Source organism: Dipodomys merriami, unplaced genomic scaffold, assembly GCF_024711535.1.
Source record: "Dipodomys merriami isolate MVZ:Mamm:240054 unplaced genomic scaffold, mDipMer1.0.p SCAF_33, whole genome shotgun sequence".
Taxonomy (NCBI): domain Eukaryota; kingdom Metazoa; phylum Chordata; class Mammalia; order Rodentia; family Heteromyidae; genus Dipodomys; species Dipodomys merriami.
Genome location: NW_027204826.1, coordinates 7,525,866 through 7,550,805, shown reverse-complemented (window position 1 = coordinate 7,550,805; position 24,940 = coordinate 7,525,866). Strand labels below are relative to the sequence as shown.

At 40.9% G+C, this 24,940-nt stretch overlaps 1 protein-coding gene across 1 annotated transcript in view; it reads left to right on the top strand.

Moving 5' to 3' along the window:
- Gabrg3 (gamma-aminobutyric acid type A receptor subunit gamma3) overlaps positions 1–24,940 on the top strand; it is a 338,270-nt gene that overhangs the window by 6,334 nt on the left and 306,996 nt on the right. Inside the window, exon 2 of the mRNA XM_070043065.1 lies at positions 683–831. Coding sequence (XP_069899166.1) covers positions 683–831 — 149 coding nt within the window. The remainder of the gene's footprint in view (positions 1–682; positions 832–24,940) is intronic.

Below are 24,940 nucleotides of genomic sequence, written 5' to 3'. Positions count from 1 at the left end.
CCTACACCTTCGTTGTTAGCACTTACCAAGAACCCACCATGTGGACAACACGCTAGAATGATTTTTCTTTTTGTGCCAGTGCTGTGGCTTGAATTCTCTCGGCCTAGCTTGCTATTCCTTAGCTTTTTCACTTGGGCACTCCACCACTTGAGCCACACCTCCATGAGTCTGATGAACTTTTCTCTCTGGGCTAGTTTTGAACTTCTATCCTCAGATAACACCCTTCTGAGTAGGATTATAGGCGGGAACCACCAGCACCTGACAAATCCTTTCCCTTTCTTCCCTCCCTCCCTCCCTCCCTCCCTTCCTCCCTCCCTCCCTCCCTCCCTCCCTCCCTCCCTTCCTCCCTCCCTCCCTTCCTTCCTTCCTTCCTTCCTTCCTTCCTTCCTTCCTTCCTTCCTTCCTTCCTTCCTTCCTTCCTTCCTTCCTTCCTTCCTTGCTTTCTAGCTCAAGGGCTAGCTATTGCTCTACCACTTAAGCCACAGCTCTACTTCTGGCTTTTCCTGTGATTAACTGGAGATCAGAGTCTCATGGACTGCCTGGGCTGGCTTCAAACCATGATCCTCAGATCTTTGCCTCCTGAGTAGCAAAGATTAGAGGTGTGAGTGACCAAACTTTGTTAAGGAATGTTCTTGGGGCTATTGATGTGATTTGTGCATTATCTTCTGTGTCATAACCACAGATCCAGAAAGATGGAAGAGGATGAATATGAAGATTCTTCGTCAAACCAAAAGTGGGTTTTGGCTCCTAAATCCCAAGACACGGATGTGACTCTTATTTTGAACAAGCTGCTAAGAGAATATGACAAGAAGCTGAGGCCAGATATTGGCAGTAAGTACTGGATGTTACCTCGATAGAAAGCATGCTGTGATGAGATGTATTTTATTTTTTGTGCCTGTCCTGGGGCTTGAACTCAGGGCCTGGGTGCTAACCCTGAGCATTTTTTTTTTTTGCTCAAGGCTAGTGCTTTAGCACTTGAGTCACAGCTCCACTTCCAGATTAATTGGCTATAAGTGGAGAAATCTGCATAGTACTCAATTGAGTAATCTATTAATAATATAATTATATCACTCAATTTGGGTAATATACAAAATGCTTTCTCAATTCCTATGTTTATAGGAGACTTTAAGTTGTGGATGACTATTGAATTTTACCAATATACATATCCACTGAGGAAGCTGACATGGTCATACCTAATTTTTTTCTTTAGCTTGTTAATACTGGGGATTATATTGATGGATTTTCCAATACTGAATGAGTAGGTTGCCTCCAGAATAAGGTCTACTTGGTCATACTGGTTAATAATATTCTTTTAAAAAATAGTTATGTGTGGTTGAATTCAATTTGCTAATATTTTGTTAAGAATTTTTTCGTTGCTTTTCATGAAGGACAGTGTTCTAGAGGTTTTGTGTTTGTTTTTCTCTTTCTTTTTGTATGTCATGTAATGCTAGCTTCCTAGAATATTCCTTTATGTTCCTTCATATAGTGTTCCCTCATGTTCTGATTTTGGGAATATCAAAAGTTTGTGTTATATCTTCAAATATTTGATAAAATTCTGTAGTATGCTCTGGGCCGGGAAATTCTTTCTGTTTTACCTTTTTTTTTAAAGCAAGTTTATTACTTTAATAAATTTTTATTTTCCTTTCCTATTTTTTTTTTGAGGGGGAGTCCTGGGGTTAGAACACAGCCTTGTACTGTCCTTTAGCTTTTCCATTCAAGCCTGGTGCTCTACCACATGAGCCACACCTCCACTTCTGCCTTTTTGCTGGTTGATTAGAGATAAGGATCTTTCAGTTTTGTCTGCTCAGGCTGGCTGAGCCTCAATTATCAGAACTTAGCCTCCTGAGTAGCTAGGATTCTAGGCATGATCCACTAGCGCCTGGCCTTAATACATTTATTAAAATGACCAGCTTCCTATTAAGTTACATTATAATAATTTGCATAGAAATTGGGCCATATAGTATATTATTTATATTATAGTTATTATTCTTTTTGTGCCAGTCTTGGGGGCTTAAACTCAGGGCCTGAGCACTGCCCCTGAGCTTCTCTTGTTCAAGGCTAGTACTCTACCACTTGAGCCACAGCGCCGCTTCTGTTATTTGTTTTTGTTTTGTGCTTTGGTAGTTTATTGGAGGTAAGAGTCTCACAGACTTTCCTTCCTGGGCTAGCTTTGAACTGCGATCCTCAGATCTCAGCCTCCTGAGTTCATCAGATCACAGGCATGAGCCACCTGTGCCTGGTTGGTCCATTTATATGAAATGGTCAAATATATACATAGAGTATTGGTCATGATTCCTTTACAATCTTTTGAATGTCTGCAGGACCTCTAACTACATCCCAGTTTTATCACTGATATTGGAGCTTTGCTTCGTCTTCCATATTTCATTATTAGTCTGGCTACGGCTACATGGACTGTCTCAAAGAGCCAACTACCTCTTTCATTATTTTCCTCTGTTGTTCTTCTGTTTCAGTTTCATTAAAATTTGAATCTTTATTATTTCCTTTCTTCTGCTTGCTTTGGGCTTATTTGGCTCTTCTCTTTGGTGTGGAACTTAGATTCTTGATTCGAACTTATTATTATTTTTTATTACATAAACATTTGGGCCTCTAAATTGTCCTTTTGCTAGTTTCCACTTCATCCCACACAGTTTGAGATGTTACATTTTCATTTTCATTTAGTTCAATGCATGCATTTATTTCCCTTACGACTTCTTTTTCCTTAACCTGTGGGTTCTTTAGAAGTTCATTTTTAGTTTTGAAATGTCAGGGAATTTTTCTGTTTTCCTGTTACTGATTTCTCGTTTGGGTTTCATCGTGGTCAGAGAACATTCTCTGCATAAATATAATTCTGCCTGGTTTGTTTATAGCCCAGGATGTGGTCAGTCTTGGTGAATGCTTTGAGAACCTTTACAAAGAAGCTGTATGTCCCATTGCTGCTGGATAGTCTGGAACATTATTTAATACGTATATCCTTGCTTATTTCCAGTCTAGTTTTCTATAGGTTGTTTTGATAAAAATCACAACTTTGATTGACTGGAAAAATAGATTCTGAAGCTAGGCATCATCCATGCTTTATGCCTGTAATCCCAGCTACCCAGGAGGCTGAGATAGAAGGATTGTGGTTCAAAGCCAGTCCAGGCAGACAAATCCAAGAGACTCTAATCTCCAATTTACTACTAAGGAGCCAGAAGTTAGAGGTGTGGCTTAAATGATAGAACTCCAGCTTTGAGTGAAAAAGCTAAGGAAGAGTAGATGGCCTGAGTTCAAATCTCACTACTGGTACACACACACACACACACACACACACACACACACAGAGTTATATTTTTTCCAAGTAAAGCAGCAAGCATACATACTCCTAAACATGAACACTTTTCACAGGAGACAACTCTTTTCTTTTGAAGACTCCTATCTCTTGGTCTAGCCTGAGTCATTGTCAGAATGGGAGACAAGCTCTTTGCTTTCTGAATGAAAGAGATTGTAAAGACAAGCATGAGGGGCATTCACCAGCTTGTTCCTCTTTGCCTTCATGACTTCAGAGACCCACCACAGACCTTGGGCAGCCATGAAAGAACTCAGAACATGCCTTCCTGTCTCTCATTGAGTACTAGATACTGTCTGATTGACAAAATCCAGCAACTTGTTGGTTCTCAGTTGGCAAACAGTCACTGCCTGAGAACAGTTCCTCCTGGTAAAAGATGCTAAATTAGGACACCATCTTCTGTTGTGGCATGTTCTGCTTTAAAAGCAAATTTCTCAAAAAAAAAATAGGGTTGCTTTGCACACATTTCTTTTCTTCAAATGTAGCTATTTTGTTCATGGTAGCTAGCATGTCTGCTCATCAGATCACAGTGGATGATTACATGAGGACATGCAAGGGGTTTTCTCTGTTTTGTTTTTTTGTGTTTTTTTTTTTTTTGCCACTCCTGGGGCTTGAACTGAGGGCCCTATGCACTGTCCTTGAGCTTTTTATTCTACTCCAGACTGGCACTCAGCCACTTGAGCCTCAGCTCTGCTTCTAGCTTTTTGGTGGTCCATTGGAGATAAGAAATCTCATGGACTTTCCTTTCCCAGGCTGTCTTTGAACTTGGATCTTCATATCTCAGCCTCTCCTGAGCAGCTGGGATGGCATGGGTAAGCCACTGGTGCCTGGTTACACATAGATCTTCTGTTCGCTGGTTGGGAATATGCTCTCCTCCTTCATCGCTGCTTGCTTTCCTTCCTCAGCTGGTTAGTCTCCGCCTCTTGAGCTTTCCCCTTTATACCACGCCTGGCCTTTGACATGTGAAAGGCAGCACTGACCTGTCCACCTGTCCACCTGTCCGTGCTTCCTTCCTGTGGATGGTGAGGGAAGGACCAGGGGGAGTACTCAAATAGGATTTACAGGTAGATATGCGGTACTCCAACTGCTGAGTCAATTAAACTTGTTTAATTTGAAACCCCAGAAGACTCTACTCCTCCTCTTTTAAAATGGCACAAGCAGCCAATCTGATCACTGGCCCTCACCCGTGTCTGTTCATCCATTTCTGCATCTGAATGACGTGTTTTAATATTTCGTGGACATCGAACCTTCTGTTTTTCTCCTCTGGATGTTGCTGTCACGGTTGTCTGCGTTCTCTGCTGGTCTCTGGCTCTTGTACCAAGCTGTCTTGCACCTCGAGTTCCTTCTAGTATTACTGACTTTCCTTCTCTCTTCTCTGCCACACGGAGTGACCCACCGTAAGGATGGGTAGGATGTGGTGTAACTGTGAAACCGTTCCTACAGCATCGTGGCCTCCTTCCCAGAGTTCCCAGTGGAGGATCCATCTTTTCAGATTCCATTGCCCTAACTATCGATGCCAACATGTACTTGACTGCCTTTCAATACAGGTAGTCTAACTACAACCCTGAGGTCGAACATCAGGAAATGCACTAAAATGTCCCACTGCTGTTATGTTTGCCAGTAAGCAGATTAAATGGGAGGACTTACATTACACCGAAGTAGCAAAGCTTGTGGGCATCCTTTAATTTGTTTTTCTTCCCCTCTTCCTGTGCTTGAACTTAAGGGTCCTGTGCACTCGCTTGGCTTTTGCACTCAGTGCTGGCACTCTACCACTTGAGCCATATCTCCACTTTTGACTTTTTGCTGGTTAACTAGAAATAAAAGTCTCTGGGATTTTTCTGCTTGGTCCTGGCATCCTTTGAAATTTAAGTGAACTGGAGACAAACAGAGGCAGACTTCAGAGTCCATTATTCCAAATTGCTGGATACAAGGTTAAAATTATCTTGAATACGCTACCTAAAGCCCCATATAGTTTGACTATTTTCACTTATGACTATTGGAAACTGTCCATTTCTGGTCACCTGTAAGCTATTCCACAATCCTCACATGCGCTGATCATAAGCATGTGTCAGATTTATGCTTTCTTTCTGCTCCCCTCTTCCTGAGTTGTACCTTATTAACTCTCAAAGGCCTGATCTGCATAGATTCAGCTTTGTCTCCTCAATCAGGACTCAACCACTCTATGCCTATGCAGCTGCCAAAAGTCCTAGACTACAGACCCCTTTTTTTTTTTTTTGGTACTAGTACTGGTGCTTGAACTCTGGGTCTCTCACTTTCTTTCTTTTTTTTTCCCTCAAGGTTGGCACTCTGCCACTTGAACCACACCTCCACTTTTAGCTTTTTGCTAGTTACATGGACATAAGCGTCTCATGGACTCTTTTTACCTAGTCTGGCTTTGAACCGTGATCCTCAAATCTTAGTCTCCTAAGTAGCCAGAATTACAAACATGAGCCACCAGCATCTGGTCTCTAATTAATTTATTTTTCGAATTAGTTTTTCCTATTATAAAATGTAATCATTAGGGTTTTTGTTGTTGTTGTTGTTCTGTTTTTGTGCCAGTTCTAAGGCCTGGATGGTGTCCTTGAGTTTTTGTGTTCAAGGCTAGCACTCTGCCATTTGATCCATAGCACCACTTCTGGCTTTTTAGTGAGTCACTGGAGATAAGAGCCTCATGAAGTTTCCTGCCCAGGCTAGCTTGAAACCACGATCCTCAGATCTCAGCCTCCTGGGTAGCTAGGATGATAGGCGTGAGTCACCAGCTCCTGGCCATTCATTATGTTCAAAGAAAAAACCCACAAAAATAACCAACGACTTTCCCAGTTATTTATTATCTGCTCTCAACTCACTGCTGAATTATGGATGTATCTGTTTCCGTTTCCTTTCTGGGACTATCCATCATGTAGAGTAATGCGAAAGCCACATCCTCTCCCAATTCAAGGTCACGCGGGATGTCATTTATCTCAGAGGCAGCTCTTGTCATGTGAGCTGGGAAAGGCTGAACATTGTGGAAAAGAAGAGAAATGACTAAAGTACATCTCTCTTCCTTCAAAAACCTTGTACTGTTCTTAGTACAGATAAGAGAACTCCAGGACCAGCCATCATCTCCAGAGACATGAAAAGTTATGTATTTGCATGCTTGATGATGACCAGAGCCATGCATAGAGATGACCTGTTGGGCCCATTCCATTCTGGAAAAGCATCTGTGTAGTCTTCTGGCCCGACTCTGATCAACATAGATTTCCTCAACTCAATCACGTAACCGTGGTGCTTTACCTGTACGTGTAGCTTAGCTAGGCTTCATCTCCCTCAAATCCACAGCCACTGTATGGAGGGGTGCAGCAGCATCACTCTCTAGCGATGACTGTATCTCCAGACAGAAATTCTTGTCCCAGAACAGATGTAGGAGGAAGGAAGCAGACATTCTTAATTGCTGCACCGAAGTCAAAGCTATTACTTTAGAGTTAGTTAACGGTTCCTACTCCCCACCCCCACCCCCAAAGTGAATTGAAATGCATAAAGGAGGTGGAGAACAAATTTTGTGCAGAAATTATAACTGTCATCTCCAAGAGAGACTAATTACCCATGCAAAAGGTGCCAGGTTACGACCTCACCCCTTGCTCCTTGGTGGGTGACCTTTCCCCACGTACCTACATCTTTTAGGGTGAAGAACTTTCATCTTTACCATGCTCCTCTCTTACCTGGGCTGAATCAGTCTACGACAAAGCTAGATCAGAGCCCATAGGGCAGCTCAGTTCTTTAATGATTTTTTTGGTATGGGAAGTGTATAATGAAGTTTCATTGTATAAGTAATTTGTTTTTTCTTCTATGTGATTTGGTAAATCACTCCAGTCACTCGTTCGTAAGTGTAATCTAGAGACTAGACCTAATTTGAATATTCAATTCAGTTCATCATAGAATAACAAATGATCTGTCTCTTATGTTTATTCATTGCCACTTTAGGAATTGAGCAAAATAGCTCTTTGTGGATTAGGAAGTGTTGGAGTAAGAAATAATGGTGATTTCGCTGGGCGCTGGTGGCTCATGTTTTAATCCCAGCTTCTCAGGAGGCAGAGAGCTGAGAGTCATGGTTTGAAGTCAGCATGAGCAGAAAAGACTGTGAGACATGCATTCAATTAACCAGGAACAGCCAAAAGTAAAGGTGCAGGTCAAGTAATAGAGTGATAAAGCTGAGATACAGCACCTAGGTCTTGAGTTCAAGCCCTAGTACTGGTATCATCATCATTGTCATCATCATTGTCATTCGTTTATTAGTACCAAAAGATTCACTAAGAGAAATCTGTAGATTTCTATCTCAAAGTGGGATAATTAAAACTGCATACAGCTGGGGGCCGGTGGTTCATACCTGTCATCCTAGCTACTCAGGAGGCTGAGATTTGAGGATCACAGTTGAAAGCTAGCCCAGGCAGAAAAGTCCCCATGAAATTCTTATTCCAATTAACCATCAGAAAACTGAAAGTAGCCCTGTGGCTTAAGTGGTAGAGAACTAGCCTCTAGTACAAAGAGGTTCAAGGGACAGTGCCCAGGTAAGCAAGCCCTACAACTGACTGAAAAGAAAGAGAAAAAGAAAGAAAGAAAAATGACATACAATCTCTGCTGTAAGAATTACAGGTAAGCTGAGTGTTGGTGGCTCATGTCTGTAATCCTAGCTACTCAGGAGGCTGAGATTTGAGGATTGTAGTTCAAAGCCAGCCCAGGCAGGAAAGACCATGAGACTCTTATCTTCAATTGACCACCAGAAAACCAGAAGTGGTTCTGTGGCTCCTCAAAGGGGTAGAGCACTAGCCTCATGGGAAAAGAAAAAAAAAAGGGCCCAGGCCTTGAGTTCAAGCCCCATGACTAACAACAAAAACAACAACAAAGAACTACAGGTAATAACACCAGTCCATGACGAATTGGCCGGAAGTAGCAGGTGGCTCCCTTCCTGTCTTCCCACTCCGTCTCTCTCTCAACCTCTCCTTTTCTGAGATCTGGAATAGATCTTAAGACATCTCCACTGCTGAGATTTCTGTTCATCTGTATGCATGCATTTCATCCATCCTTAATTGACATCCAGATCCACAGAAACTTCCAGATCTTGTTATAAGGCAAACCTGTGCTCATGTAGAGCTGGTGGTTCTACTCATTAATTCCACATGAGGGCCCATTACAGATGGAAAGAGCCATTTCCTAGAATGTCATGGTTTGAAAAGATCCTTCAGGAAATAGAACCCAGCAGTTAACAAGCATGGTGTTGTTAGGATTGCCTGCAGAGCATCTTAAAATACTGAAGCCAGGCCCAAACTCAAGACCTGTCAAATCAGAACATACAGGATTTTTGTTTTCTAGAACATTGATTTCCACTTTGATCGGAAGTATTGCCATTCTTTTGCTTACTTTGGGTTTAAATCATACTTTTTTTTTCTAATTCCATCCCTTTCTCTCTAACTTCCTTTTTTTATCTTGCCAGTCCTGAAGTTGGAACTCAGGGTCTGAATTGCTGTCCCTGAGCTTCTTTTGCTCAAGGCTAGCGCTCTACCACTTGAGCCATAGCTCTACTTCCAGCTTTTTCAAAGTAGTTTCTTGTAGACAAAAGTCTCCAAGACTCTTGTAGACAAGAATCTCCTGCTCTGGCTGGCTTTGAACTGTGATCCTCAGATTTTGATCTCCTGAGTAGCTAGGATTACAGGCCTTAGATACTAGTGCCAGCTTGGTTTATGGTCTTTGCATTCTGTTCCATGTTCTGCTAGAGCTCAGTGGCTTGAGTATTTCCAGTCCCTCCTGGGATCTTGTAGCCTTATCACATATGGACTTCCAGACTACTAGAAATGAAGTGATTTTTATTAGAAGCCTTCTCTTCTTAGGAATTGCTCGTGGGGTGGAGTTATTTATTACATTGCCACTTTTGATCAGTGGTGGTGCTTTAGCCCTTGTGTGAGTGAGGCTTCCGATCTTGGTTGCTGTATCTGTTGGTAACTTAGGGGATGGTTTCAAGCCCACCTCATTATTATTCTCTGATTGTTCCTGCGTGAGTATAGCTTAGTGCCTGTGCCTAGAACTTCTAGTGCTCAGGGTTGGATGTGATTCCAGGAGTGCCTTTTATTACTTGTCTGTTCCCCCACTCCCCTTTCTGTTACAATTCTGTTATTCTTCTCTGTTATGTCTTGCTATTAGTACCCTAAAGCTAAGAGCAACCTCTTAATTGTTGTCTGTTAAGATCTCTGCTGTTTTCAACAATACCCTGAGGCCCAGACGTCTCCACAGTTTGTGTGGAAGTAATGTCACCTGCCGGGAAGCACTTCATCTTTACTTTCTTCCTTTTCTCCTGGTTGGAATATCTGTACTGGTGCACAGCACTGGGGCCTGGCTGAGCTGTCTGCCACACGCAGGGTGTAAGCTGTCACTGGGGTGATGCTCCTGGATTCTTCCTTTCCAGCATGGGCCCTGTACGTTCCCAGGGAACAGGTGGGGGCCTCTAGAACAACTCTTTCCCTCTGAGGACAGCTTCGGTGGGGAATGGGAGCATCAGCCCTCCACATCAGAGCTGGCTGGAATAGAACTCTCAGAAATGGAGCTGGGTGAATGAGAAACATGTTAGGCCGCCCTTCCCAGCATAAAACCAATGACTTTAGACTTCAATGTCTGGAGGAGTAAGGGCTTCCACTGTCTCAAGCAAAACCACTGAGCGCTGAGCACCAGAATATAGATGTTGTAAAATGAGAAGAGAGAAGTGTGTCGCACGATGCCAGTGGTTTTCACCTCCAGGACGTTACCATGCTGCCGTGGATTTTCCTGAGTGAATGTTTCTTCATGAGCAGTATGTCCTTTGAACAATTACTAGGGATTTGTCAGTTTTAAAAAAAATAAAAGCCATTTTATTGAGCTGTGTTATTTAGCAGAGGTCTGCCATTCTGAAAATTCTGCCTTTTGCTTTTTTTGGGGGGGGATATAGGATCCTGGCTCTTCAATCATCTTTCATTACTTTTCAGTTCTTTAAAGATATTTCTGCTGGGTGGTGGGGTAAGGGTTGGGAGTACTTGCCTGTCATCCTAGCTACTCACAAGGCTAAGATCTGAGAACTATGTTTTGAAGCCAGCAAGGGGGCATTATTGGAGACTCTTATCTCCAGTTAACCAACAGAAAGCTGGAAGTGGAGGTGTGGCTCAAGTGGTAGAGCTTTGAGTGAAAAGCTAAAGGAGATTACAAGGCCCTGAGTTCAAGCCCCCTACTGGAATGTGCATGCACACACACACACACACACACACACACACACACACACGCACACACACACACACATACACTACATAATAAAGACATTGCGACACTGTCTTCTTCCACTGTTCTTCCACTGTTCTCCATGAGAAATCTATAGTCACATCTACCTTAATCCAAGTTCATTCTGTGTGTCTGTGTTTCATTCCCCTCTGTGGATTCTTTTAAGTTTTTCCCTTTTATGATTAGACTTGAAGAATTTGGTGCCTTGAGATTGTTTTCTGAGTATTTCTCATATATGATTTTCTTGAAACCTTTTAGATTTGTGGGGTTGTACTTTACATTAATTTAGCAAACTTCAGTCATTCTTTTCCGACATTGTTTTTGGCATCCTTTGTATCTTTTCTCTTCCAAGACTTCAATTACACCTATTTATAGGGTGCTCAACATTTTTCTACAGCTTGTTGATATTCTTTCTATTTTTTTCTATATGTACAGAAACACAAAATTACACTTCATTTTAGATTGCTATTGCTATAGCTTTAAGTTCTTTTTTTTCCCCCTACCATCATACCTATTCTACTTTTTTAGCCTTCCCTGAGTATTTTCAGTATCTGATATTTTTCTTGTTGGGCTTGAACTCAGGGCCTGGGTGCTGTCCTTGACCTCTTCCACTCAAGGTTAGCATGCTACCACTTTGACCACAGTGCCACTTTCAGTTTTCTGGTTCTCAAATGGAGTCTCAAGACTTTCCTGCCTGGGCTGGCTTTGAACCACGGTCCTTAGATCTCAATCTCCTGGGTAGCTGGGATTATCAGCATGAGCCACCGGTGCCTGGCAACATTCTCTTTTTGTATATTTCTCTCTCTCTCTTTTTTTAAACATATGTCATACAACGAGCAACTGTCTCGGTGTCCTTACTTGTGATTCTAATATTTGCATCAGCCTATTTTCCATTACTAATTCTGGCATTTGTCTCTGTTTGAGTCAATTTTGATTGACTGATTATTCTCCTCATCATGTCTTGTGTTTTTTTTCTTGCACCTTGGGTACACATTAATCTTTGTTGTTATTTCAGATACTGATTTTTTCCCCCTCTTGTTGACAGCTTGGTATTTTTATATTCCTATAAATATTCTTGAGTGTCATTTGGGGATATAGTTAAGGTACCTAGAAGCAATTCGATCCTTTGGATCTTCCCTCTGAGATTTATTCAGTGACCTGGAGACAGGTCAAGGCAGACTAAGGCTGATTATTTCCACTATAGGGTTTAAGGTTATCTTGAATACTCTTACCTAAAGCCCTGCATATTTTGACAATTGTTTTTTACTCTGTTTGCTGGAAACAGTGTCTGTTTCTGATCATATGGAAGGCATTCCACAATCTTCATGGGTGGCTCTTTCATTGGTTTTAGGTGTTTTCTCCACGTACGCTGAGCAAAAGAGAGGGGGCATTGTCAATGTTGTCAGATGTCATCCTTTCTTTTCTCTGGGCAGTGCTGCCCTCTTCTGAGTGGTACCCTATTCATTCTCAAAGATGCCTAGACTCTGAGCTCCATCTCTTCAAGGAATGGCTACCAAGAGCCACAGACTAGAAACTCTTTGTCTCTGTCCCTCTGTCTCTTCTTTTCTTAGTTTTATTTGTTTATTTTTGTTTATGTGATACTCGAATCCAGGGCTTCAGAGTGCTAGGTAAGCACTCTACCTACTAAGCTACATTCCTGGCCCTGTCTCTGTCTCCTTTTGCTCCTGGCTCTGGGACTTGAACTCATTACCTCATCCTCTCATTTGGCCTTTTTGCTCAAGGCTGGTACTCTACCGTTTGAACCACACCTCCACTTTTGGCTTATTTTTGCAATTACATGGAGATAAGAATCTCATGGACTTTTCCATCTGGACTAGCTTCGAACTGTGATCCGCAGATCTCAGCTTCCTGAGTAGCCAGGATTACAGGCATGAACCATCAGCATCAGGCTAGAAACTCTTGTAAAGACTGGTTACATCTGCAGAGCTAACTTTGTTTCCAGGCTTAGTCACCACTGTCTTCCATTACCTGATAGTCACTGTCTTGAAAACTGTTGTTTCATGGATTTGCTTTTTTATTTTTATTTTTTAAAGAAATTATCTCAAGCAAATCCAAGTCCTATTATTCTTTCTTGGGGGTGAGCAGAAGTGTTTTTGTTGTTGTTGTTGTTGCTGTTGGTTTTTGTTGTTGTTTTCTTTTCTTGGTTGCATCTGATACTGCCAGAGACTGCTTTATAACCCTTCGGGCTCACTTGTGGCCCTCTTAGCCACTTGGTTTGAGTTGCTGCTGCTTCAGTTAAGAGCAATAGGAAGATTTAAGAGCTTCCTTTTAGGCTTTTCCTTTCTGGATTACTCCTTGAGTAAGTTGTGTTTGTCTCAAGACAAACATGTACCACTGTTAGGAGTATAGTTCTATGAATACTGGTGTGATGGTTACAGCCTTATATTTCTGACCATAGAAGCAAGTCAGTTGTGGAATGAATGGGCAAGGTAAGGTCGGTCATGTGACCGCACCCCTGGAATTCCGCTTCCTCCCAGGCGGTCTTAGAGTCAGGATGAGTCAGCTGACCACTCAACTTGATGTAGGAAGAAGACCAGAAGAAAATTTCTCTTGAAGGAAGGTGCTCCTTCTCAGCCCTTTAAGATCTGTTCAGGGAAACGTTGCCTGTCCCGGGGATGTTTGGGTGTTGGTACTGAGTGTGTTAAACAGCTTTCTGTCATGGTCATGAAACACCTGAGGTAGCTCTCTGAGAACAATTAGAGATCATTTTGGTTCACAAAATAGGCTTGTACTGGTGATAGCATATGGTCAGAGGTGGACGCATTGCTTTCAGGACTGTGGTGGTTGAAGTTGCTGGATAGAAGTGATGGGGAACCTGAGAGAGAAATTGTATGTGTGTGTGTGTGTGTGTGTGTGTGTGTGTGTGTGTGTGTGTGTGTGTGTGTGTGTGTAAGAGAGAGGGGGGGACCTCACAATTTCCTTTGAGAGCACATCTCCAATGACATCTACCTTTAGGTCTTACCTCCTGAACTCAGCCATAGGCTGGGGACCAAACTCAGAGGTGTGGACATTTGGGGATATTTTGTTTGTTTATTTCTTTATTTGTTGGAGGTGGGGCTTGAACTCAGAGCCTGGGCACTGTCCCTGAGCTCAAGGCTAGCGTTCTACCACTTTGATTCACAGCACCACTTCTATGGTTTTTTTTTTGGGGGGGTGGTTCATTGGAGATAAGAGTCTCATGGACTTTCCTGCCCTGGCTGGCTTTGATCCAGGATCCTCAGAATTTTAACCTCCTGAGTACTGGGATAACAGATGTGAGCAACCAGTGCCCAGCTGGTTAAATGTTTTAGTGAAGGAATCTGCTTTTGAAGGGAAGTTAGGCCTCCCTGGTTTATAGATAGGTGGCAGCTGGGGCTAGCTCCAAAATGACAGTTGAGGATAGAAGGAGAGCACTGACTCAGTGAGACACAGTGCTTTCTTCCAAGCTATGGCCCTGCTCCTGGTCCCTCTTATATATCTCTAGCTCCCACCCAATCAGAAGCCCCTTCCACACCGGCATACCAAAGCAGAGGAACCAATCACTAGACTCTTTGCATTGCATGTTTGCCCTTTGACCAATCAAAACAGGAGCACACCCTAGGGGGGTGGGACTGGAGGCTCAGGAACCCTATATATAGCAGGCCCAGCACCAGGATCCCTCCTTGCACAAGTAGGCTATTTTGCTTTCTCTTGTACTGTTGTTTTTTTTTTCTCCCTGTCTCTTTTACTTTTAAATAAACCTGTTCTGCCTACTTTAAATACTTTTCCTGACTTTTAACTCCGTAATTGGCAGACAAAAAAGAACCAAGGCCTAGATAGTATCATTTTTGAGTTCAAAATGTCATTTTCTTTACTTTAGACATTATTTTTTAAGTTAAAAAGAGTTTTTTTTAAAAGAAAAGCTGGCAAAAAAGAATGTGGGTTGCATAGAATAGTATGCAAAAATAGAATTGACAACAACTCATGCCTTTTACCCAGAAGCTGTTGCATGTGAATATTTTGGCAGATCTCTTTCAAGCTTCTATAAGGATTTTAAGTACAGTGAAGTTACGGAATTTCAGGTTTTCCCCATTTCTACATAACATTATGCTGTTGGTATGAAAATATCATGAAATATTTCCCAAACTCTAATTTGACTGCTTTATATTTCCCTGCTGTTGGATATGTATTTGGTTTTAAAACTTAATTATGATAAATAGCATCAATGCTCAATTTTGACATCTGTATTAGTTATATATTGCTTTAAAATAAACTACCACAAGATTGTGTGGGGCTAACCTTCTCAGCAGCTGGGTTTGCATACGGACACATTTGGGTCTCAGTGTGTATGTGTGCACGTGTGTGTATGTGTGCGTGTGTGTATGTGTGTGTATGTGTGCACGCTCCAGTACTGGGCTTGGAACTCAGGGTCTCATATCCTTATATTCTTGTTCAACTTTCTTGCTCAAGCTGGTGCTCTATCACTTGAGCTACACCTTCACTTCTGACTTCTTGCTGGTTAATTGGAGTTAAGAGTTTTATGGACTTTTCTGCCCTGGCTGGTTTCAAACTGTGATCCTTAGATTTCAGCCTCCTGTATAGCTAGAATTATCACCATGAGCCACTGGTGCCCATCTAGATATACATTCTCTAAAATCAAAATACTGTAAAAAGTTTGTTCAATAAATCACATCCACTGTTATTTTTCTAGAGAATAGTGCAAACTATCACTCTAAACATTTTCATAATTACTTTACACATGACACTGAAGGTCAATTGAAATCAGCCTCACATGTTCCCAGAAGGTAAGTCATTTAAAAGTAACTCAGCTGGATAATGACACACATATAATATTATGTGTAAAATAACATTCAGTGTGTGTTTCTCTCTACCTTTCCTTGAGAGCACCCACACTCTGTTAGAATATATCCCTGCCTTTCTGCTTATCTGTCTGCCATTTCTCTACTCTCCTGCTTGCTTACTTAGTCAATAAAGCTCCAAGTTTTCTTTAAAAAAATAACATTCAGAAATAGTGTTCAAAATATGTAGGCATCAGCTTCTTAAGATTCATTAGAACAGAGTCATTAAGTATTTCACATCACTGAATGCTGTTATTCTATATTAAAAATGAATCCAATCCTAAAAATCAGTAAACAACCCCTTCTTCAAAAAGTTCATATTTAATTCACATACCAAAAATTACACACTCTTCAGCATGTTTTTTAAGCACACAATTTACTATCTTTTGTTATATTTACAAATTGTGCAACTGTCATCATTATCTCAACATATGTACATATGCATATGTGTGTGTGTGTGTGTGTGTGTGTGTGTGTGTGTGTGTGTGTGTGTGTGTGTGTGTGTGTATGCTTGTACTCTGCCTTGAACTCAGGGCCCAGGTGCTCTTCCTTTTTTTTTTTTTTATCAAACCTGGCATTCTACCACTTGAGCCACAGCTTTATTTTTTGGTGGTTTATTGGAGGTAAGAATTTGCCTTTCCTCCCTGGGCTGCCTTAGAACCTAAATTCACATATCAGCCTCTTGAATAGCTAGGATTACAGTGGTAAGACACTGGTGCATAACCTACAATTTTTTTAAACTGGTCCTGAGGCTTAAACTCAGAGCCTGGTGCTGAGTCTGAGCGTCTTTTGCCATGGTGCCACTTCTGGCTTTTTCTGGTGGCTAATTGGAGATAGGAATCTCACAGACTTTCCTGACCAGGCTGGCTTTAAACTGAGATTCTCAGATCTCAGCCTCCTGAGTAGCTAGAATTATAGGCTTAAGCCACCTGTGTCTGGCTGCACAGTATTTTTGTAACCCTCCAAGAAACCCTGTATCCACCAGAAGTCAGTCCCTCTTGTTACAATTCTTAAGGCACAGCTAATATCTAATCTACTTTCTGGCATTTTTTTGTCCCTTTTGGACCTTGAATATCAACACAATAACGTAGTACATTAACTTTGGTGTGTAATTTCCCTGGGAACTGACTTCTGATAATATCATGTTCTGAAAATTTGTATTAAACATCCAGGTGTCCATTTCTTATCACCCAGAGAAAGTGTGCATGGCCTCATTTTTCATCCCAACTATAACAATGGTTCTTACAACTACAGATGAGATAATAAGGCATCTTTGGCATGATAATCACTCAGACATTCCATTATAAATGGAGTAAGGTCCAGCAGCGTGGATTTGGCTGTGTTCACAGTCAACAGGCTTTTGTAGTTTCTGCAAATACAACAAATGAATCCGACTATTCAGTGAAATTCTCATTGCTTGACTAAATATTGGGGTGCTGGCAGCAGTCAGCTTCTTTTATTGAAAATTTTATTCCCCCTCTCCCTCCCCATTTCTTACCATCTTTACCAAAGGGTCCACATAGATTTTTGTTTTTAATTGGGAGAAAAGGAATGGAGATGACATTATTTCAGTGGCAGCCCTTTGGTTGGCTCTCAGATCACCATGAGCAAACACCTGCATAGCTGTTCTATGTGGGTAACTCAGCTGACGGGATCGATGCCTGATGGAAGTCAGGCAAAGGGGAATCCAGAATCTTCTCCCTGTCTCCGCAGAGCGGTGGCCTCCAGGAGGTGGTAAACAATCTCAGAGGATACGTGAAAAATTCCTAACCTTTGTTGGGACTGACCATGGTGTATTCACTCGGTTCACAGCATTTTGCTCCTCTCCCCAGAGTGTGGAGGTTGGATATCGTCAGCGGGATGAAGTCTTGTACTAAGTCCCCTTTCCTAAACTGGTTATCGACATTGGAAAGTTCAAGTTCTGATTGGGTGTTTATATTCTCTCAAGTAACGTAAGGTTGAAAACCTTGTACAGACCACACCAGATATGTACCATAACTGTGTTGGGGGGCAGGGGGGACCCCAGGTGTGTGGATTCAACTATGGGCTGCAAGGATTTGAGGAATTGTTGTCTCTGTACAGCACAAGTACAGACTATTTTTCTTTTCTTTTCTTTCTTTCTTTTTCTTTTTAATTTTGTGCTGGGGCTTTAACAAAAGACCTCCCTGAGCATATTTTTTGCTCAAGCCTAGCGCTCTAACACATGAGCCACAGCTCTGCTTCCTGCCTTTTGGTGATTAATTGTAGATAAAGAGTCTCATGGACTTTCCTGCCCAGGCTGGCTTTGAACTGCAATCTTCAGACATACATATATATGTATATATATATATATGTATATATATATATACATATATATGTATATATATGGAGATAGAGATAGATAGATATGTGTATACATATATAAGTCCATTATATATATTATATAATATATACTATATATTAAGGTGATATTGCATGGTGTAAGGTGATAAATAGGGATCCATTTTTAGTTTTCTGCATATGGATGCCCAGTTTCCAAACACCAATTATTGAAGAGGCTGTTTGTTTTTTTTACCCACACCTTCCTTTACTTTTCTTATTTTTGAGGTATATACAATGAAATCTTTTTATTTATGTGTAATTTTTGTATAATCCTCTCCTCTTCCATTTGTCTACTCCTCTCCCCTTGTTGCTCCCACCTTTCTCCTTTCAACTATTCCTTTCCTAGTGCTTATTTTGTCAGGCTTTGACTTTGTTTTTCTAAAAAAGATGACGCCATTTGAGCGCTCCATAGAGTCTACTATACTTCAGTTAATTTATTTGTCACCCCTTGCTTAACATCCAGTGGGTTTACTTATTGATTTATAGGCACATTTTAGCTCCACAAATAAGGGAAAGCACATAACCTTTGTTTCTCTGGGTCTGGCTTACTTTCCTTAATATAAATGTTCCAAGTCTTTGCATTTCCTTCCGAATGGTATAATATCATTCTTTCTGATGGCCGAGTAAAATTCCATTGTGTATCTATACCATATTTCCTTGATTCATGTGTTGATTGAAGGGTTTTTGTACGTGTACAAAATTATGGAATCTCATTGTCTCCCTTATTCCGTGTTACTTATTGAATTCGACTCACAGTGAGATTAGGAGAATTTTATCTTGGTCTCTGTAAACTCTGCCTGGCCTCTGTGATGTAGATCACAGATTGAAGGAATGATTGGGGAAAGGAGTGTGGCCACTAGTCTCAGATGACTGGAAATGGGATCAGCTACAAGCCCTGAACTTTTATTTTCCATATATACAGAGGGGTTACAGTTACATGAGTAGGTTAATGACTACATTTCTTATCGAGCATGGTTACCTCCTCCTTTGTTTTTCCACTACCATCCCTTCCCTCCCCACCTCCCCAGCTCCTACCCCTCCCCCAAAATTGAAAAGTTCATTTTCAATATAGTGTTCTTGTACATCTCATTGTTACAGTGGGTCAACCTGTATCCTTATTTAAGCATTTTGTTATATCCCTTCCCCTCCCCAAATTATAAAAATGTATATACAAGATGCAGAACACTGGAATCAAATATAGTGAAAATAGGGGTTATACCATGGGGGAAGAACATATAAAAGAAACAAAAGAATCACATGGTGCATTATAAGTACATTAAAAACAATAGCAAGAAAGAAAAAAACACTTGTGTCCCTATCTTAGGGTTCATTTCGCTTAACATCATCTCATATGTTCATATGTACATAGCTTTTGACCTTTTCAGCTTGTTCTAGACTTATACTAGTTATTGCAAATAAGAGAAAGCATGGGACCTATGTTTCTTTGGGCCTGGCTTATTTCACTTAACATAATTTTTTTCCAAGTCTTCCATTTCCTAACAAATTGGGCAGGGTCATTCTTTCTGATGGAGGCATAGAATTCCATTGTGTGTATATACCACATTTTCTTGATCCATTCATCTACTGAGGGGCATCTGGGTTGGTTCCATAGCTTAGCTATGGTAAATAATGCTGCACAAAACATGGTTGTGCTGGTAGCTTTGGTATGACCTTGTTTGTGATCATTTTGATAAATGCCCAAAAGTGGGATTGCTGGGTCATAGGGGAGCTCTATGTGGAGTCTATCGAGGAGCCTCCATACTGCTTTCCAAAGTAGTTGAAGAAGTATACACTTCCACCAACAATGCAGTAGGGTTTCCTTTTGGCCACATCCCCTCCAGCATCTGTTGTTACTAGGTTTCTTGATTATAGCCATTCTAACTGGGATGAGGTGGAATCTCAATGTTGTCTTGATTTGCATTTCTTTTATCAAGCCCTGAATTTTAAGGGTCAGAACCAATCAAGTGAATCAACTAAATGAGACCTTCACACAGCTAGAATGGGATCTATAATAGTGACTTTACCATCTCAGGGCTCAAACCATCACTGCATCAAATGCTTTCACACAGACCCAGAGTCAAACCTTGACCGCTTTGCTGTATCCTATAGACTTGTTCCCCAAATGCCTCCATCTACCTTGCATTCTCTAAGTAAGGAAATAGCATTTGAAAACATGTCTTTGTTGAAATGATATGCATAGATTTAATGTAAGCCTTGGAGAGAGAGAGTATTTGCATGTTTGAAGAGTCGGGAGAGATTATTTGTGATCGTAATTATGATGATGAATGTGATGATGATAATAATACTCAAAATTAATAATAGATTCTTACTGGTGTCTTTGTTCCCTCAAATATCTTAGCCTCATTACTAATGTAGAGAAGTTGGAAGTCGGACGCAGAGTCCTGCATTTCTTGCTTGGGAATACCAACAGGACCCTGGGCAGGCCCTCTCCTCATTCAAAATTTAACTTCCTGTCTGGGTAATAGGAAAAAGAACCATATGGCCTACTGATACATTTTTTTAAATGTTCATGATAGTGCCATTTAGTAATGCTTGTTGCCTTTTTTTTGTGCTTAAAGTTAACATGCTACCATTTTGAGCCACAGCCCACTTCTGGTTGGTAAGTGCTGATTGGAGATAAGAGTCTCATGGACTTTGGTGCCCAGGCTGGCTTGGAACTGGGATCCTCAGATCTCAACCTTCAGTGTAACAGTTCGGGGAGAGAGAAGGCAGAACTGAAAAACAGTTGGTTTGGGGGCCCTCATTCCCCCTTCAGCCCTAAAGGCAGGGAAGATTAGAACAGAACTTCCCAACTATTGGATGTGTCTTTCATGTCTCAGGGACATGGTTGAGTCATTTATTCACCTTTTATTTTTAAATTATTATTATAATTGTTGTTTTCTTGGCCATGGGGCTCTGTCCATGAATTCTGAGAGTAAGCCACACGAATCTGTACTTATTGTCTTATTGTATTTTTTTCTTAATTCTCCTTATTTTCTCAGACACCTTCTGCTGTGGCTTTGGTTTAATCACAGGTTTAGGTATTTATTGTGGAAGTCCTGGAGATTGAACTCAGGGCCTCATACTTGCTAGGCAGTTGCTTTATCACAGGAACCACACCACATTTTTGCCATAAAAAAAAAGTTCTATCTATGTCTGTCTCTCTGTCTGTTTGCCTTCCTATTTATATCTCTCATCTATCTCTCATATATGTATGTACATATGTATGTATGTATCATCTTTCTATTACCTAAGTATCTGTATCCATCAACTATCTTATCTTTCTATCATCTATGTATGTATATATGTATGTATGTATGTATGTATGTATCTATCTATCTATCTATCTATCTATCTATCTATCTATCTATCTGTCATCTCTCTCTATCATGTTAGAGATGGAATCTAGAATCCTGTATGTGTTATGCCTACCTTCTGCCACTGCACTATTTCTAATGCCTATTTTTGTGATTCTAGATGAAAACATTTTCTTTGCAGGGATGAGGGGGTAGGGGGAAGAGAGAGGGTTGCAATCAATTCCTATTGCTCATTGGAAAAGCCTGAAGAAGATCTGTAATCAGCTGATCCAGGCTGTACCAGTCTATCTTGTGTGAGAAACCCAGAGCTGATACAGTTTATTTGATTTAGTTGTGTGCCTGAAAAGAAACCACCAAGCATAAGAACATGGCAGGTGGGCATTAAGATTTTTTAAATAAGATTTTTTATTGTGAAAATACTGTACAGAGGGGTGACAGTTACATGAGCAAGGTCATGAGTACATTTCTTATCAAGCATTGTTGCCTCCTCCTTGTCTTTCCCCTACCATCCTTTCCCTCCCATCTCCTCAACTACACTCCCCCTCCCCCCTCCCCCCACCTATTTGTAAAGTTCATTTTTCGACTTAGTGTCTTGTACATCTCATTGTTGTAGGGCTTGCAATATGTCAACCTGTATCCCTATTTAAACAATTTGTTTTTTCTCTTTCCCTCCCCAAATTATACCAACATCAAATTCAGTGAAAACAGGGGTTATACTGTGGGGAGGGGCATACAAAGCAACAAAAAAAATCACATGATACCTTATAAATCTATTAGAAACAATAGCAAGAAAGGAAAAAAAAACACTTGTGTCCCTAATGTGGTGTATATATGTGTGTGTGTGTGTGTGTGTGTGTGTGTGTGTGTGTGTGTGTGTGTGTATATATATATATATATATATATATATATACATATATATATATATATATATACTTGCAATAACTAGTACATGTCTGGGACAAGCAGAAAAGATCAGATAAGATGATGTCAAGCATTAAGATTTAAATACAGTATACCACTGCCCTCCATAGGTTTTGCATATGTGGATTTAACCAAACCATGAATTGAACATATTTAGAAAAAAGTATTGGATCTGCACTGAATATTCCCTAGCTCATTAGGAACACCATTCCCTAAATGATTCTCCAGCATTTACATGGCACGGGCTATCATAAGCCATCTAGAGATGGTGGAATGGAAGTGGGAAGATATGCCAGTGCACATGCAAATACTACACCATATGATGTGAGTAGTTCAAGCCTCCCGGGGTTTTGGTACTGCGTGGTGTCTGTGGAATGACTTCCCCCAGATAAGGGAGGAATACCCACCCACCTTGGAAGCAGTGGTGTGGAGGCCAAGGATAGCATGTATTTCTCTTATGTGTTTCATTCCAAGTTGGCATTTTGGCTGCATCCTACAAAGTACCATGTATGATGTTTGAATGGAGACTTTAGTACATATCTCTTGGGGCATTTTGGAAATAAAATGTTTAGTATAAAACTTGTACTGTAATAATTATATATATATATATATATATATATTCCAGTTTTTACCTTGACAGGATTTCTTAATATCCACAATCAATAAGAGAGAGAGCCCAGTCACATACCCATGGCTCATACATTTAATCCTAGCTACACAGAAGGCTGAGATCTGAGGCTCGAGGTTTGAAACCAGCCTGGCAAGAAAGTCTGTGAGAGTCTCATCTCCAGTGGGCCAGCAAAAAGACCAAGATGGAGCTGTTTCTCAAGTGGTAAAATGCCAACTTTGAGTGGAAAAGCTAAGGGACACTGTCTAAGCCCTGAGTTCAAGACTCAGTACTGGTACCAAACAAAGAACAGAAAAAGGAAAACTTTCTCTAAGAGAGAATTCATTTATCTCCAGCCTCTGGAGACCATCCACAGTGGAAACTCTTGGAGCCTTTTGGTTCATGAAATGTCTAACCCATCCTCAACCTACATGTTTTGCTCTTAGCCAGATCATTAGATATGTACCCTTTTTCATTTGCATCACTTCTTTCTCTTTCTTCTCTCTCTCTCTCCCTGTCTCCCTCCCTCCCTCTCCCTTCCTTCCTTCCTTCCCTCCCTCCTTTCTTCCTTCCATCCATCCATCCTTCCTTCCTTTTTCCTGCCTTCCTGCTTTTCTTTCTTTCTTTCTTTCTTTCTTTCTTTCTTTCTTTCTTTCTTTCTTTCTTTCTTTCTTTCTTTCTTTCTTTCTTTCTTTCCTTCTTTCTTTCCTTCTTTCTTTCTTTCTTCCAAATTCCTTTCTCTTCTAAGCTTTATTATGCTCCATCCATTGACCTTTCCTGCTTTTAAGTCACTATATCTATAGGTCCTTTCTAAGCAAGCAAATGAAACATCTGATTGATACGTCTAATAAATACTGTGAATCTATATCTTTCACATGTCTTGCAAAAATACACAATGGGCTGACTTTACAGCATTCTGGATGGCATAAGCAGAGGTCATGCCATGTATGGAGAAAGGACAGTGACAGGACGCAAATTCTTTTTTTCTAGTAGTTAGTAAAGCTTAGTCTACAGTGAAGGGTCTTGCTTCTTTGGGAAGCCAGACATTGTGTGTTTAGTGCATGCAATGGTGCTGCGTTGTCTTCCAACATGCCAACAGCTCGTTGGAGCTAACCTAACTTGGTTTTGCTGGTAGTGTTGGAGATAGGTACTTCAAATTCAGCATCGTTGTTTTCATTGCGTGGACGTCTGAAAAATTATCACCCTGGCTACAGACTGTGTGCAATGTCAGGAGAGTCTGAGAGCTCAGGGTCTCTGCTTCTGTTAGTTCCAGAGGAGAATGCAGTCCATTTTGTGAATGAGCAGCTATTTAGTGGAAGTGAAGGAGGCTCATTGAAATAATTGCATATGCAGCCAACTCTTGTTTCCATAGAAACTCCATGTAGCAAGGTTCATGAGTCTTGTTTATCTCCCTCCTGGGCAGAAATGTTCTGAAATTGGCCCTGTCTCCTTTATCAGTCCCTGGGCAGTAATGAAGAGGACATCCTTTTTTTTTTTTTTTTAGAGGGTATGGGCTCCCTGGCTCCAAAGCCCCTTACACACTCCCAATGCCATTTTGGCTCTCGCTTAGTTCCTTGGCAGATGAGCGAGGAGAAAATGAGGTTCTTCAAAGCCAAATTAGCCAATTTCACCTCTGAAGTGCAATGTCAGATTTGACAGCTTTTGGTCAAATAACCTATTCTCATGCTGGAGGCTGGGATAATCCTTTGAGTTATTACAATTCTTATTTTTATTTCATTTTTTGGGTTTTTTTGGGGGGAGTTGTCAGTTGTGGGGCTTGAACTCTGAGCCTGGGCGCTGTCCCTTAGCTCTTCAGGTCAAGGTGAGCGCTCTACCACTTGAGCCACAGTGCCACTCCCAATTTTTAAATTTAATTTTAGTGTGTTTTCTTTTCTTAAAATGACCTCGAAGTAGTCAAACAAAAGTTGTACATGTCAGTTTATAAGGACAATGAGTCTTTTTCAGTTTTATTCTGTTTTCAATCACAGTATTTAGCCTCCATGATGAAGGTATTTAAGTCATAATAATAATAATAATAATAATAATAATAATAAATTACCTTCATCCAACTCCTCATTTATTTTCTACTTTCTTCTCCCTCACCTTCGTCTTTCTTCTTCTCTTCCTTCTCCTCCTCCTCTCCTTTCTCCTTCCGTTTCTTCCCCTTCTTTCCCTCCTCTCCCTCCCTCTTCCTCTCCCTCCTCCTTTCCATGTCTTTCTCCCCCTCCCCCTCTTTCCTCCTCCTGTTCCCCCTCCCCCTGACCTTCTTTTTTGGAACAAAAACTCACTAGAACTTTGCTTT